Genomic DNA, 13,917 nt, shown 5'->3' on the forward strand with positions numbered 1-13,917 from the left:
ACGTTAAACCCCAGGAACCCGGATGTAAACATACGCATCACGTGACAACAAATGAAACTCTAAAGATCGTCTATTAAGACGATCAGTGAACTGAATAAATTTCCCAACCCTTCTCAATTTTACAAAGTTTATTAACATCACACATCATCTTAACATCATCTTGAAAAACAGCTATTGTTAATAAAATACGAATAAAATTTTTTTATATGGATTTTTAAAAAAGGATTATTTTAAACTTAAATTTCTAACTCAAGGTCTACTTACTAGTTTTTTTTTCTGGAGCTTTCAACCACAAGCCATGATTGGAAGATAGACTTCATTTGAGATAACTCATTGTAAACTCCATCTCCTGAAGAAGACCACGAGATGTGGTTAAAATCCCGAACAAAAAGCAAAAATCTGTCAAACTACTATTGTAGGTAGTTGTCAGTGGTAAAATTGTTTTAAATTTTGAGAAAAAGATTTATTATTTTAGGGAGATTAATTCTCATAGCAACTGGACTGAAAATAAGTGAGCATTAATGTGACATTCTGATTGAATTACATAGCTCGTAATGTACATCTAAGTTATTTTAAGGTAGTATACTTTCATGATGTTAGTGAAGTCCTTGACTACCGGAAAAAGGAGCAGAGTGAGATATTGTCTTTTTAACTCCTATCTAACCTGTCCAACCGAAACACCGGTACACGGTAACAAGAGGTAAAATGCGACGGACCGTCCGCACATAAGCGAGAGTTTTATCTTTATTTTAAACTTTAAGCCACTGTTAACAGTGCTGAACAAAAGAAAGCACGGTGTTATTTATCCAGCCCCAGTTTCAGTCACATTCATCATCCATAGGAGCTTTTATCGTTGTCCGTTAACATCCACCAGCGTGACATTAGCCGTGCGGAAGGAAACACAAACAAATAAAACTCAGCAGAAACCGCTCCGTAGTGTGTTATCTTCGCCAGCGTCTTGCTGCCTTCGCCGACATGGCTGCTAATCCTCCAGGACAAGGTAATTATTTTTGTTTTTAACTGAACGACACCGGCATCGAAGTTCTTTGTCTTTATCAGTCAGTCTGTATCCGCTCCTGACTCCAGGGGCGGATCTACAAATTCTGTATTCCCCCGAAGGCATCACAGCCTCTGTAGCTCCTCTCTCAACTTTGAGCCTCATTTTACAAGCTTTCACCCAGTCTATGCTCTCACCTCATCTGAGTGTTTTCAGCATTTGATGCCTGAAAGCAAATTATAGTTAATAAAAAAAAAAAAAAAACAGTGGATAAAACTACAGTTTAGGTCTATTCATCTCAAAGTCTCTCAAAAGTGGGCATCAGTGCTCATTTTCTGGTCTAAACTAATCAGCAGTTAACTACTGATTCACTGATCTTTTCTTGAATTTGTCACTGGTTTAATACTAATTTCTTTCTCAACGCTATCAAGTGTATTTACACAAAATGATGTATGACCTTACATGAGATAAATGATGTCAGCTGATACCTGTTGTCCTGTGATTCATTCATTTCTTCCTCATCTCATTTTTATAAAATCCATCTAGCCTTCCCAAACAAAACACGGGTGGCGATCCTGGCTGAGCTGGAGAAGGAGAGGAGGCGGCTGATGCAGAATCAGTCCATGAACACTCCTGGAGCCAGGTATGGACAGCATACAGCCATGTAGGATGACAGGAGGGTTTTTTTTTAAAATCTCAGTCCTGCAGGAACCTTTTAAAAGGGGAAACTAACTACTGATATAGTTATGCCAAATAATGAGTATTCTAAATTTCAAATGATCAAAACTGGGACTCAGGAGTCAGCCACACCATCAGTGCATCGTGCTTTAACAGAGGACATCACACTAGTGTCATTGTACAGGGTTTTCCAACAGGTAACATAGCTGATATGAACACATTAATATAATAAACATCTCTTTGCCCTCACATCCTGTAGCATCTCACTGTCCAGGCCGAGTCTGAAGGAGTACAGGGACAATGCAGAGCAGCAGCACATTGCTGCTCAGCAGAAGGCCGCCCTGCAGGTGAGATACACAGAAATGCACATGCAACTTCATGAAATGTTTGTCACACTACTACTGTTAATAGAAAAAATAACCAGTGCTTAACTTAGCCATATTCATTATTATTCATGATTATTATGTGGTCTTATTCAAATCATAATGGCACACACACTGTTATTCAGGAAATGTGATGTGTCATAGCAACATAAGACATCTTATACAATAAAACCAGAATGTGAAAACTTTTTTTTGTCCTACACTAACTGTGTAATCTGTACAAATGTTTTTTTAGCATAAAAACATTTGTACAGATTAAACAAACAAGAGATTCAGTGTTAATTAGTGAGCTTAAGAGGTGCTGGTAGTTTGATTTTGTTACTCTCAATTGTGTAACTCCTCATTCGGCTACAGTAACACAAACCTTCGCCAAACTGTGTCTTCTCTTGCAGCACGCACATACACACTCATCGGGCTTCTTCATCACTCAGGACTCCTCATTTGGAAACCTCATCCTTCCCGTCCTTCCTCGCCTGGAGCCCGATACATGACCTTTTCACCCCCAACCTCCCTCCATTCTGCCCAAGATAAAGCTTTGAAGCACAATATGTGCACAAATATGTGTCTTTCCCGATTTCCTCTTTTAAGTCTGTGATTAATGGGCAGTTGTTTGTCATGTTGTAAACAATCTCAGGGGGAAGTGAATCCATCTTTTTTTTTCTTTTTTTTCCTTTACATTTTCCAGACTAACATGCTGGCTGCTGATTTTAGGAGAGCTTTCAAAACAGTTGGGATACAGATGTCCCGATCGCTATGAAACATCCTGTCAGGCCCTCCAGGGGCTGAAGGACAGACTCCAGAGAAATACTGTAAATGTTATCCGGCTCTGTTGCCTAACACACGGCTTTCCGTAAAATGTACATTTTGTCAGGTTTTTACATTTGTAATTGATTTGTATTGAAGTTTGGATAATAAAAGTGTTACATTCAGTTGTATATATAACTCAAGCTTTTTTTTTGCCAATATAAAAAAATAGTGCATAATCCCTAAATACATAGTCTGTGACTGTGTATTACAGTGATTTCACATTATAGTGTTTTTTGTTGGGTTCCTTTTTTTCCTCATGTCTGTTTTTTGTGCCTTGACCTCAAATCCACGTTTGAAAATGATCCATATCCAGAGGACCCACAGGCTCCACTTAAATGCCTTACATTGGATATTTTTTAAGCCATGCCAGAGAACAAAAGCATGTTTTTAAAACTTCACAATGCTCTCTGTTAATGGGCAATTCCGCCAAAAGAGTGACATTTCTGTCCCCAGCATATTATTGTATATTAAATGTATAAACACAGGTAATAATATAATACAACTGATATTTTATTATTATACAAAACACCATACACATGAATCATTGTAGAAATTAGATACATATTTTTTAAATATTTTAAAAAGGCATCTAAAACACTGATACATAGCATTTCTTGCCTGTCCCCACAGCCAAACATTACACTTTACCACAGTGCATCATGAACAAAATCCTTCCAAAATCTTTTTTTTTTTTTTTTTTTGCATTCAAGTGTGATTCCATATTCTATCTCTACACTTGTAAAACAAAAGTTTTACGAGAACGTCATTATATTTTGGTTAAAATTCATATTTTAGCAGGTTTTCACTTATTGCTGTTACCCAAACACAACCCCCCCTCCTCCCTGAAAATTTTGGAACATTCAACCAGTGACAGGTTCTGTAGGAAGTAACATCATTTGGGTCTTCTGCAAGTCACGGGAAGACCAAAAGTAAGCTATCTCATTTATTTTTCCTTAAATTTAATGATATATTAGCTGTGTCAGAGACAGTCAATCTAAAAACTCAGTCCTGTTACCTAAATTATCTCTAAGACAATATTTGTTGATATCAAAAGTAAAATATTCAGTTAAATCTTAAGAATGTGCTTCATGTGCTCAAGCTACTAGCATAGATGCTAAGTGGCTAGATTTCACACAATTGCTAATTTTATGCTAAAAATTCATTGCTGTTACCCTCATTTCTGTTACTCAAATAATAATAAATAAATAAATACGACGTTCTTCATGTTGCTCAGTAGTGCAATGGGTTTGACATAAACAGATCACACACACTCACATAACACACTCACACAGTGGGTACGCCACAATTCTGTCTCTGAGCTCTTCAGGCAGTTCCTTTGACCTCATCATTCTCATTTGCTCTCACATGCATGTGAGCTGTAAGGTCGTATATAGACAGGTGTGTGGCCTTCCTAATCAAGTCCAATCAGTATAATCAAACACAGCTGGACTAAAATGAAGGTGTAGAACCATCTCAAGGATGATCAGAAGAAATGGACAGCACCTGAGTTAAATATATGAGGGTCACAGCAAAGGGTCTGAATACTTATGGCTGTGTGATATTTCAGTTTTTCTTTTTTAATAAATCTGCAAAAATTTCAACAATTCACAAAGAGTGAAAATTTAAGGGGATCTGAATACGTTCCGTACCCACTGTACTCATTCCTGTTACCAATTTTCATTCCTGTTGATATTCTTTTAAATATGGTTTTAAAATGGCATTTGAGTTTTGGTAACGGCAGAGAAAAATGCAATGATAATAAACTTTCGAAGAGCACATGTTCAGAGCTGTGGAAACTTGCTTCACTAAGTTTTTATGCTATTTATATTGGGACTTTCACACGTTCTCTTTATTACTTTAATGAGTCCAGGTAGGATTAGGCTCTTGGCCTTGGCGCTGACGTATGCAGGTGGTCGCTATGGAGAGCCTCTAAATTCAAAAGACTCGTTCTTCATTTCACTCCGAGACTTTGGAGGAGAAAGACTTCATTCGACAATTTCTGCAAAAGTAAGCAAGCTAGCTTGAAAAAAACGACTCACCCATTTCAGTGCAACCTAGTGACATTTTTTTATCGTAGAAAAAGTGAGAATAAAATGAGTTAAATATGATTTAAATTAATTTTTCAAGCCGTTTTTCTCGAAGCCTCGACTGAATTTAGTGAGGCGTCGAACATTCTAGACTTTAATACAGCGTCCATTTTGTGCAGTAACGTGTTTAATAAAACATTAAAGTCTTTGGTTGGACTGAAATGTTAAGACAGAAGTAACCCTGCTGCTTTTAAAGCAAACAGATTCAGTGTTAACTTGTTTAAACTTTTAGGGAAAAATCAAATCTTGTATATTGCACAGGTTTGCATTCATGCTCCACCTTCTGTAAGTTATTGATTTTGAAGATTCAGTATTTTCCACTTTGAGCCTGACTTTTTTCTTAAGATGAAGCCCACATTCATTATTTTATTGGCCAGTGTATAAGTGATCACTTTTTATGTTGTTGTTTCTGTACTGTAAGGTTTTAATGTGATATTACAGCAGTGAAGAAAGAACTAAGTAGATAAATTAGGAAAGAAAAAAGAAAGTGACATTTACACAGAGTAGAAAAATGCTTTTCTAATGAAGGGAAACATCAGTGAGCTCAGCAGGTTGAAGGGAGTAACATGTTTATTGAGTGTTGAGCCAAACATAGTTGTGTTGAGTTAAGCAGAGCCCCCATCCTAAACTCGGTGTTAATGCTTCCAGATGTGTGATCTACCTTCTCACCTCCATGACCACAGCTACTGGTCCCCCAGGAGCACCGGCACCAGCAGGGTAAGACTCCTTTCTTTTACTGTTTGAGCAAAAATGTGTATCCTGTTAGATTTGTTATGAGCTTGTTCTGATTTGAAATATGATTTTGAATATTATCTTTAGTTTAATTTAGTGTTTTAATACTTAATGTTTTTAAATGAGCGTACTTGGTATTAACCTCAGCACATGGCATAAAACTGTGGTGCATCAGTGGCCTTTTGATTTCAAATTTGTTTCTAGTTTGACTTAATTATGGACAGATGGTCACTACTGAAGGTGAACTGTGAGGGATTAATGGAAAAAATACATCTTTGTTACTATACATGAAACAGTGTATTTGCATTTAGTTTGAAGGGAGTCAGTGGAGATATTAGTAAAAAGTTCCAGTCTGGCAATGTCTCCCACCTCCATCCCTCTGGATGAGGCTTCTCTGATGTGTAGGTCAGACATATCAGACTTCTGCCCACAGGAGAATGACATCCTGTCAGTTTAACTTGGTCTTGTCCACTGATGCTATGGCTGCCAGTCATCATCATCATCATCATATCCCCAAGTTCCTTAGTTTTGCCTGTAAAGTCCTGTCCCTCTGCTGGGAGCAGCAGTAACACCTGTCTTCAGTTTCTCTGGTTGTACTGCAGACAGTCGTCCCACTGACTGTTTGTCCTCCTGCAGGTCTTCATGCGCTGCCCGGATGATGCTGAACGGCTGTGCTGAGCGTGCGTTTGGTTGGGCCTCGGTCGATGCATTATGCTAAGTGATCAGTAAGTTTGATGTGTCGCTGCTGTTCAGAGACCAGTGGGAGTGGTTGTATGAGAGCTGAGGATGGTGGAAGTGTGGACTGGAGTTGTGTGCTGGAGTGTTACTTGTGTGATTTCCTTCGTTGTTGCTGTGAGTGGGGGCTTTGTGGAGTGGGCTGTAGCAGGTCACTGTTTGTTCGTGGTGGTAAACCTCACTCTGTCTCATCTCGCGATCTAACGAGTCAGTATTTGTCGTTCTAAACAGTTGCTGCCTGTAACAGCGCCTCTGTTCTTTTTCCTCAGAGCTTCGTGTTGAATCCACTGATGTTACAGCAGCAGTCTGAGAGGACTTTAAGTGAAGTAGTTTGACCCGGTCCTTGACTTTCTGGCTTTGTCCATCTCTCTAACAGACTGCTGTACGCAGGAGGAGGCCAGCTCCAGAGCCCCTCTGGGAGCCTCCGGCGAGAAGACGCCGTGAGACTCCTGCTGTCCTGTTAGGCTGGAGCCCCAGCCCCCTGCCCTCCACCTCTGCTCCACGGGCCATACCGGACGCTGTCCAGCAAGAGGTCAGTGCTCTAAATGTATAGACCAGCGTTGGTTTTCACCTGCCTCCTGTCTTTGTATTGGTCAGAAGCATTTTATCCTAGCTCAGTGGTCACCACACACATTTGTCCCACTCTACTGCAGCAGTCTGAAGGGTGTAGCTGATCCAGTCTGACCTTCCTTCTCCTCCACTCTCTCTCTCTGTCTCTGTAAAATGATCCAGCCCAGAGTCGTCCTGCAGCCTGGTGGTCTCCATGCCTCAGCCTTTGATGCGATTGAGGACTTTTTGATGTCCTGGTTAGGTGCCTCTCCATACAGCCCGGAGATGTGAGCCTCCAGCAACTATCCGGCCAGAGAGTAACACACACACACACACACACACACACACACACACACACACACACACACACACCACACACCACACACACACACACACACACACACACACACACACACACACACACAGTTTTTACTTCCTTTAATATTTAGATAAGGTTTAACTCTTTTTTTATTCTACACTTTCCTTAAAAAAAATTGCATGTTAGTAAATAGATTGTTGTACTCTTTTTAGTGTATAGATAACTTTCTGCTCTCTTTAGTGTGTAAGTTTAACTCTTAGAGTTTTAGTTAATTCAGAACATACCAAAGTATTTAGCTAAGAATTTAAAACATTTCTAAATTTAATAATTCTGTCTATTGAGACCAAATTGGCATAACTTTTAGGTAAAAGGCTTTAGGAGGGTCTACAGACAATATTCCATCCCAACATGTTCTTCTTTTTTTTTATTTTTTTTTTTTAGTTTTTTATCATCTTGTTTTTAGTTTATATTAAGATTTCTTTGTTTGATAAATTTCCCATTTTCCTTTAATGTTTAAAATTATAACATTTATTAAATGATGAATAAGTTAAAACATGCATTAGAAGGTGTATGTGAGAGCATGTCACACTGACTCCAGCCACTAGGAGGTCAGGAGTGCACAGTTTTAAAGTTATTATTCCTTACTGTCCTAGCTGACAGACGAATAAACAATGCAACATGTTTGAATCTTAACATTTCAATATGAAGATTAGGAAGAAAATGTTTGGATGGAACATTGTCAGAGGGTTTGGGTTAGGGTGGGGTAGACCTTCCTAAAGACCTATTATAAAGTGTTCAGCAGAGGTGAACATGGTACAATACAACCCAATTAATGAATTCATCAGTAGGAGCAGTTGTAGCTTTATTTGTAGCAACTTTAATAATACTTTGGTAGTTGTGTAAGTAACAACACTGTTTTTATCTCTTTTTGTGGTGAACTTGTGGTAATGATTGTGTAGAAGAAGGAAAGAGCTGTAAGAGGGTCTGGAGACATTGTTCCATTTAAATCCTTTCTTTTTGCTGTAGTGCACACATTGTCTTCAGAAGATGTGAAAAGTATTGTCTAAACCTATAGTCTCAAAATGTTTGAGTAATATCAGAATGATTTGGTTATGTCTAAATATATTGAATTATGAAGAACTGGATAGAAACATTGCAGAATGAACAATAGGAGACATGTATTTGAATGGAACACTGTCACAGGGTTAGGGTTAGGGAGGGCCAGACCCTCTTACAGACCTTTCCTTCTATATATTAATTAGTGGCAGTAATACAGCTAATAGTAGCAGTACAACAGTAAAACAGTTCGAAGAAATTAGTTGTTTATTAACTTGTTAAACAGTTAATGAACAATAAAAAAAAAAGCTAAAACAATTAGCAATCCAAAAAATCATCTAAATCTTAAAAGACCTTAATCAGCAGCAGTCTGTGGTACTGTAAATAGTATTAGTAGCTGTGATTTGACTGATAGACTGATTAGTAGTGTTTGTAAGTGCTTGTAATAAGTATTTTGGTAAGGAAAGTAACTTCAGGTTTCTTACTGAAGTACTTTTATAAGCTTTGTCCATGTTTTATTTTTCTCTTTTGTGGTGAGTTTATATAAAAAATAAATTTAAAAAAAAAAGGGAAAAGAGCTTTAAGAGGGTCTGGAGACACTATTCCATTCAAATATCTTTTCACTTTTGTATACATGTTTTAGTGAAAAATACATCATAATTATTGATACTAATTTATTTTTTATTTGGTTCTATCTCAGTATGTTCACTGACGAGTAGTTGAAAGAAATTACCAGAAGCTTTAGACTCTTATTTTGTAGGTGGTTGAACTAGATTGTCAGATGAACAACAGGAAGCATGTTTGAATGGAACACTGTCACAGGGTTAGGGTTAGGGAGGGCCAGACCCTCCTAAAGCTTTTTCCTTCTATTACATTGTTCAACACAGACAAACTCATTAAAGCATATAAGCAGAAATTTGTAGCTCATGTGGTAAATGAAGCTTTGTGACTGTGCTTTGCTTGGTTTTTGCTTGTAGGTAAAGAGCTTCAGGAGAGTCTAGTGGCAATATTCAGTTGTTTTTTTTCATCCATCACTGTGCTCACTTTTTCTCTGAAGTTTCCACAGACAGTTGAACCTGCTCAGCTCGTTGGAGTCTTATCTTCACCTAAACAGGGAGACTCAACTATTCTGAGCATCTAAACCTTGTGGACGGTCAGTCAGATTATCTGTCAGATACTCAGCTGAAAGATCCAGTGAAGCTCTTTAATTCTCTCTTGTCACTCTTCTCAGATACACCATCACACACCAGCCTGATTCCGCATCACATGGATGTGGGGGATGCTCAGCATATTAATGACGTTCCTACTGGCTGCTCATAGGAAAGTGTCAACAGATGGAAGAGTAGAGCGACTACATGTTAGAACATCTCATTTACAAGTGACTACGTCTGTGCTTCACACATGAAACCCATTAGCCTGTTTGCTGTTGCAATATTCCTGTTCAAAGTTAAATTTAATTCGATAAAATAAATGATTTTTTTTAATAAAAATGTGTTTAAATGAATTCATATAAAAGTCAATTATCAGCATGGGTCTAAAAAAAAAAAAGCTCCCTTGACTCCACATTTACTAATGATTAGCCAACAACACTGGCAGATGAAATAATGACTGGGCCATACAGAAAAACACCACACTGACCTGTAGCTCTTTCTTTCCAACACTGATGCATATCATATCTGTATAGGTGAGTGATTTCTATTGTGTTCAACGGCTACTTTCAGCCAAGAAGACTTGTAAATGCTCCTTCTTTGTTTTAATTCATGTGATGTGAATTTAAGATAGCCAATGAAAGAATCCAGTGTCTCACATAAGGTCGTGACTTGGCTGAATTGTGTTTTAACTGGGTGTTTTGTTTAACTGATGTAATTATTAGTGTGATATTTCCGACCTTTGAGGATACAGCCTGCATTAGTAGTGCCGCAAAGGATCGTTACCAGTACCGGTGTGTGCATGTGTGTATGCTCACACTAAGACATTTTTAACAGATTACTGTTGTTGTGAGGACGTTTGAGTTGTAAGGATTTTTGATTTGTATTTTACGAGTAAATTAATATAGATAAAAATAAACAAACTATTAGCATTTACACAAAACACCTTGCAGTATATAAAATGAGTAAATATAGTTCTATGCAGCTGAATAAAATATTTAAATGATGCCTACACATTGCCTACTTTTTTTTTACTGACAATGCTACAGATTTTTACCGAGGTAACATCAGCTAACAGTCAGGAAAAGACAGTTTCTATGATGTTTGTTCACAAGTGACACAGGTCCAACATGATGCCTGTCTGTCAGAGCAAGGTAACAAGACTGAAACATAGTGGTTTATTGTAAAACACACAAAACAGCACACAACAAAAAAATACTGTATATTACCATGCACAAAAAAAAAAAAACATTCAACCAGCCTCTCACTGATCAGACAATTCACTGTAAACCACTTCATTATTAAGTGGTTTGAGTGACCATTACAGATTGTTTCATGATGCTGCAATGGAAATGAACCACACTGGAACTTTGTTATAATGAATTCAGAGCTGCAGTATAAAACAGTGGTTACAATGAGCTTATTCTTTCCACAGTCACGATTTTTTCACGTACGTTTCACAACTATACAAGAAGAAATCCACTGGACAGGAGGAAGAAAGAGCTACAGTGCTTCTACACTCACAGCAGCAAAGATGTGGCCACATGATATGATCAGAAGTACATGAGACTGTAAAACATGTTTTATGTATGTGTTGGATTTTCTTTTCATTTGCACAAGAGCTGAGCACTGTAGGCCTCCGATTCAGTCCGTACAATATCTGTAACTGTTCATCATTTTGACACTATTGGCAGCAGTTCTCCCTTTGCCTTCATCATTTTGATCTTGGCCTTAATGGTGTCATCCATCGCCTGGCGACAGCGGTGAGCGTAATGTGCCAGCGTCTCCTCTTTCTCGTCCCACGGTGCCAAAGCGTGGAACACCTCTGGAGCGGCCAGGCTGAGCTCGGCTATGGCCGCCGTACGGGAGATTGTGTTGCGGTCTACTCCAACCCGGTCAAAGGCCACCTTCATGGAGACGCTGCGCCGAAACTCCTGGAGGGCGGCCATGTAGCGGGCTATCACACCCACCACATTTTTCACTGGAGAGGACAGATACAAGGAAAGGTTCAATGAGACACATCAGCATATTAGTACAATATGAATGAACAACCACTCATTATACTCTGTGGGTCCTTATAACCACGGTATGACAGTGGTTTGAGGTGTTACATCCTCACTCCTAACTCTGGTGTTCTCTCCTTCCCGGCTCCTTTTGCTCTTCAGGGCCCGGTGGTGCTCCAGTGGGTGAAGCTCCATTTCCTCGAATGAGTCAAACAGTGTTGGCGAATCAAACCCTGCCACGTCGTCAGAAGAGGTCATGTGTGAACTACCCGGGTCCATCTGAGTAGAACAACGAGGCCACCTCTTCTCTAGAAACAAAAACAGAGCTGCAGTTAGCTACAGGATTATAATTTGAGTTCATGGAAAATCATTTGTCTTTTTTTTTTTTATCACTATTGTGTGTGGCAATTTTGCATGAAAGATGCCATAAAAAAACAGATCAGGTTTTATTGTTCCAACAAACTGCTATAGCTATTATTTTGAAAGTACTGCAATTTGGTGTAGTCACTAAATTCACTCTGGGGGATTTTTCAAACCAAACTCCACCTGGCCGCAGCTTGTCCTGCAGGAAGTCACAGATGAGTTCGGCTTTCTTAGTGAGTTCGTGCTGTAGCAGCTCTTTGTCCTGCTTCAGACTGGAGATCATCTCTGTCATCTGCTGGTTACGGCTGCGTTCTGCACAAAGTAACGCTCGCAGCTTCTCCAGCTCACTCTGGCCGCCTGCAGCTTGAAATGCACAAAGAAAACACACAAATACAGCAGTAAGCAAAAGGAAGCCAGACAATTAGATGCAAACACACACACAGGGTAAGAATTAGTTTTCTGCATATATATAATATCAGCTTTGATTCAGTCACATCTGATGCAGTCAGTACATGTTTTTCCAAGCCTGATTACAAAGCTCTACCTGCAGTCTTCTCCGTAGTCTCTGTGACAGAGCTGCATCTCTCGGCCTGGTCTGTGGTCCCTCTCGTGCAGCTGCCTCCACACAGCAGCCCCATCTCTGGGTCCTCTGACCCCTCACACCCCAGTTTCTGTCTGTGCTGGGGCTGAGTGCCGGGTGGGAGGGGCTCACTGGGTAACAGCATGTGAGTGAATTGAGAGTGTGTATTTGTTGCTTGACAAGCCTGTAAAAGATTGATAGTGTCTGTCTCTGCTAGCCCTGTGCTAGCAACAGTGTGATAATCCTCTGCTACGGTCACTTCCTGCTTGACCTTCTTCCCCGCCACTGCTCCTGGCGCACCGCCTCTTTTTCTGGATGGGCGGGGCTCGTAGTCCGCATCCTCGTCTGTGGCTGAAGAGTCACATCCAGCAATGTCAAACAGCTGGCTGCTGAACTCCTCCACCTCTGATGCGGCTTCGCTGCAGGAGAGGTCACATGACGTCCTCACTGCCACCTGAGAGGTGAGATAAAGAGAGGACAGAGGAGAAAACTAACATAAGAGATTTTTCATTTGACATAAAATGAATTGTAGGTTGATTGAGAAGTGCTTTTCGAGCATTAAGGTCTCAAAATGTTTAGACAAGGGCCCTGACTGCATTTGAAGAACATCGTGATGTATTTTCTGTTGAAACAGGATGGTTTCTGCTTTACCTTATTGGACGGACGCCCTGCAACAAACTTCTCCTGTCCCTGGCTGGTATGCGCCGAGCCTCCACAGCTGTTGCTATGGTCACTGAGGGGCCAGTGGTAGGCGTGTCCGGCACCACAGCCCCAAACGGCTACAGGGACCGTGCTTCCATGGGGACCAGGTTCTGGCGTCAATACGTTAACAAAAGAGCTCCTGGCGAGGTGCTGCAGGCTGGGGATGAGGTTGCAGATGGTGCCGTGGCTGTGAGCCCAGCGGACGAGTTTGCACAGGCTGTCAGAGGTGGTCTGAACCAGGTCGGACATGTTAGAAACCTACAGCAGACAGAGGAGAAAGTGTCTACAGCTGTTTGACACTCACTGTATGTTCAGTCTCAAATGGGTATTTACATCTGTTTCTTGCCCAGCTGACATCAGGTCAGATGATGTCATTTGTACACCCAGGTATCGAGATGATTCTGCTGAACTTGCAGGTTTATCAGAACCAGGACATCTATGTTTTTTTTTATTTTTAAATTTATTTTGACAAAAGCTTAACATAGCCATGAAAGTTTTCTCGTTTTAAAATTGATGTCACTATTATAAATCCAATTACATTCCAATTTAACTTCTTTTAGATGTTTTCATTAAAAATATAGTCACTGATGAAGTAAATCATCTCAAGGGTGATTACTTTTGTAATTCCACCCCTGCAACAGTAGCATATTAGTACTTCCATTACTGAATACTGAATCCTTGAATTCAGTTTAGAATACTTCGTGTAGATGAACATATAAGTGAAGGTGTAATTAATAAAGGCAAGAGAAAAAAAATATTGAAAAAAAAAAGAAAAAAA

At 39.6% G+C, this 13,917-nt stretch overlaps 3 protein-coding genes across 3 annotated transcripts; 1 reads left to right on the plus strand and 2 right to left on the minus strand.

The window, feature by feature from the left end:
* The first annotated feature begins 674 nt into the window (after positions 1–674).
* LOC121195592 (SOSS complex subunit C-like) lies at positions 675–2,987 on the plus strand. Its single transcript, XM_041059156.1, has 4 exons — positions 675–1,000; positions 1,544–1,640; positions 1,935–2,022; positions 2,451–2,987. The coding sequence occupies exons 1-4, from the start codon at positions 976–978 to the stop codon at positions 2,547–2,549; spliced, it is 309 nt and encodes a 102-aa protein (XP_040915090.1). The 5' UTR covers positions 675–975; the 3' UTR covers positions 2,550–2,987.
* A 7,992-nt stretch (positions 2,988–10,979) lies between these two features.
* On the minus strand, positions 10,980–12,624 carry LOC121195724 (coiled-coil domain-containing protein 106-like). Its single transcript, XM_041059365.1, has 4 exons — positions 12,402–12,624; positions 12,041–12,220; positions 11,611–11,802; positions 10,980–11,472 (listed from the first exon to the last, which is right to left on the minus strand). Exons 1-4 carry the CDS (start codon positions 12,580–12,582, stop codon positions 11,165–11,167), a joined length of 861 nt encoding a protein of 286 aa, XP_040915299.1. The 5' UTR covers positions 12,583–12,624; the 3' UTR covers positions 10,980–11,164.
* A 26-nt stretch (positions 12,625–12,650) lies between these two features.
* Positions 12,651–13,388, minus strand: LOC121195124 (uncharacterized protein KIAA1958-like). Its single transcript, XM_041058383.1, has 3 exons — positions 13,089–13,388; positions 12,709–12,891; positions 12,651–12,656 (listed from the first exon to the last, which is right to left on the minus strand). Exons 1-3 carry the CDS (start codon positions 13,386–13,388, stop codon positions 12,651–12,653), a joined length of 489 nt encoding a protein of 162 aa, XP_040914317.1.
* Between the last annotated feature and the right edge of the window lie 529 nt (positions 13,389–13,917).

Source organism: Toxotes jaculatrix, chromosome 16 (genome assembly GCF_017976425.1).
Source record: "Toxotes jaculatrix isolate fToxJac2 chromosome 16, fToxJac2.pri, whole genome shotgun sequence".
Classification (NCBI taxonomy): Eukaryota; Metazoa; Chordata; class Actinopteri; family Toxotidae; genus Toxotes; species Toxotes jaculatrix.

Excerpts from the sequence above, each read along its gene's own strand:
- LOC121195124 (XM_041058383.1), bottom strand. The coding sequence starts at position 13,388 with ATGTCCGACCTGGTTCAGACCACCTCTGACAGCCTGTGCAAACTCGTC. Across the intron at positions 12,892-13,088 it reads CAGGGCGTCCGTCCAATAAG|GTGGCAGTGAGGACGTCATG; the intron begins GTAAAGCAGAAA and ends CTCACCTCTCAG.
- LOC121195724 (XM_041059365.1), bottom strand. The coding sequence starts at position 12,582 with ATGCTGTTACCCAGTGAGCCCCTCCCACCCGGCACTCAGCCCCAGCAC. Across the intron at positions 11,803-12,040 it reads GCAGGACAAGCTGCGGCCAG|AGAAGAGGTGGCCTCGTTGT; the intron begins GTGGAGTTTGGT and ends TTTTGTTTCTAG. Across the intron at positions 11,473-11,610 it reads AGAGAACACCAGAGTTAGGA|TGAAAAATGTGGTGGGTGTG; the intron begins GTGAGGATGTAA and ends TGTCCTCTCCAG.
- LOC121195592 (XM_041059156.1), top strand. The coding sequence starts at position 976 with ATGGCTGCTAATCCTCCAGGACAAG. Across the intron at positions 1,001-1,543 it reads TGCTAATCCTCCAGGACAAG|CCTTCCCAAACAAAACACGG; the intron begins GTAATTATTTTT and ends AAATCCATCTAG. Across the intron at positions 2,023-2,450 it reads AGCAGAAGGCCGCCCTGCAG|CACGCACATACACACTCATC; the intron begins GTGAGATACACA and ends CTTCTCTTGCAG.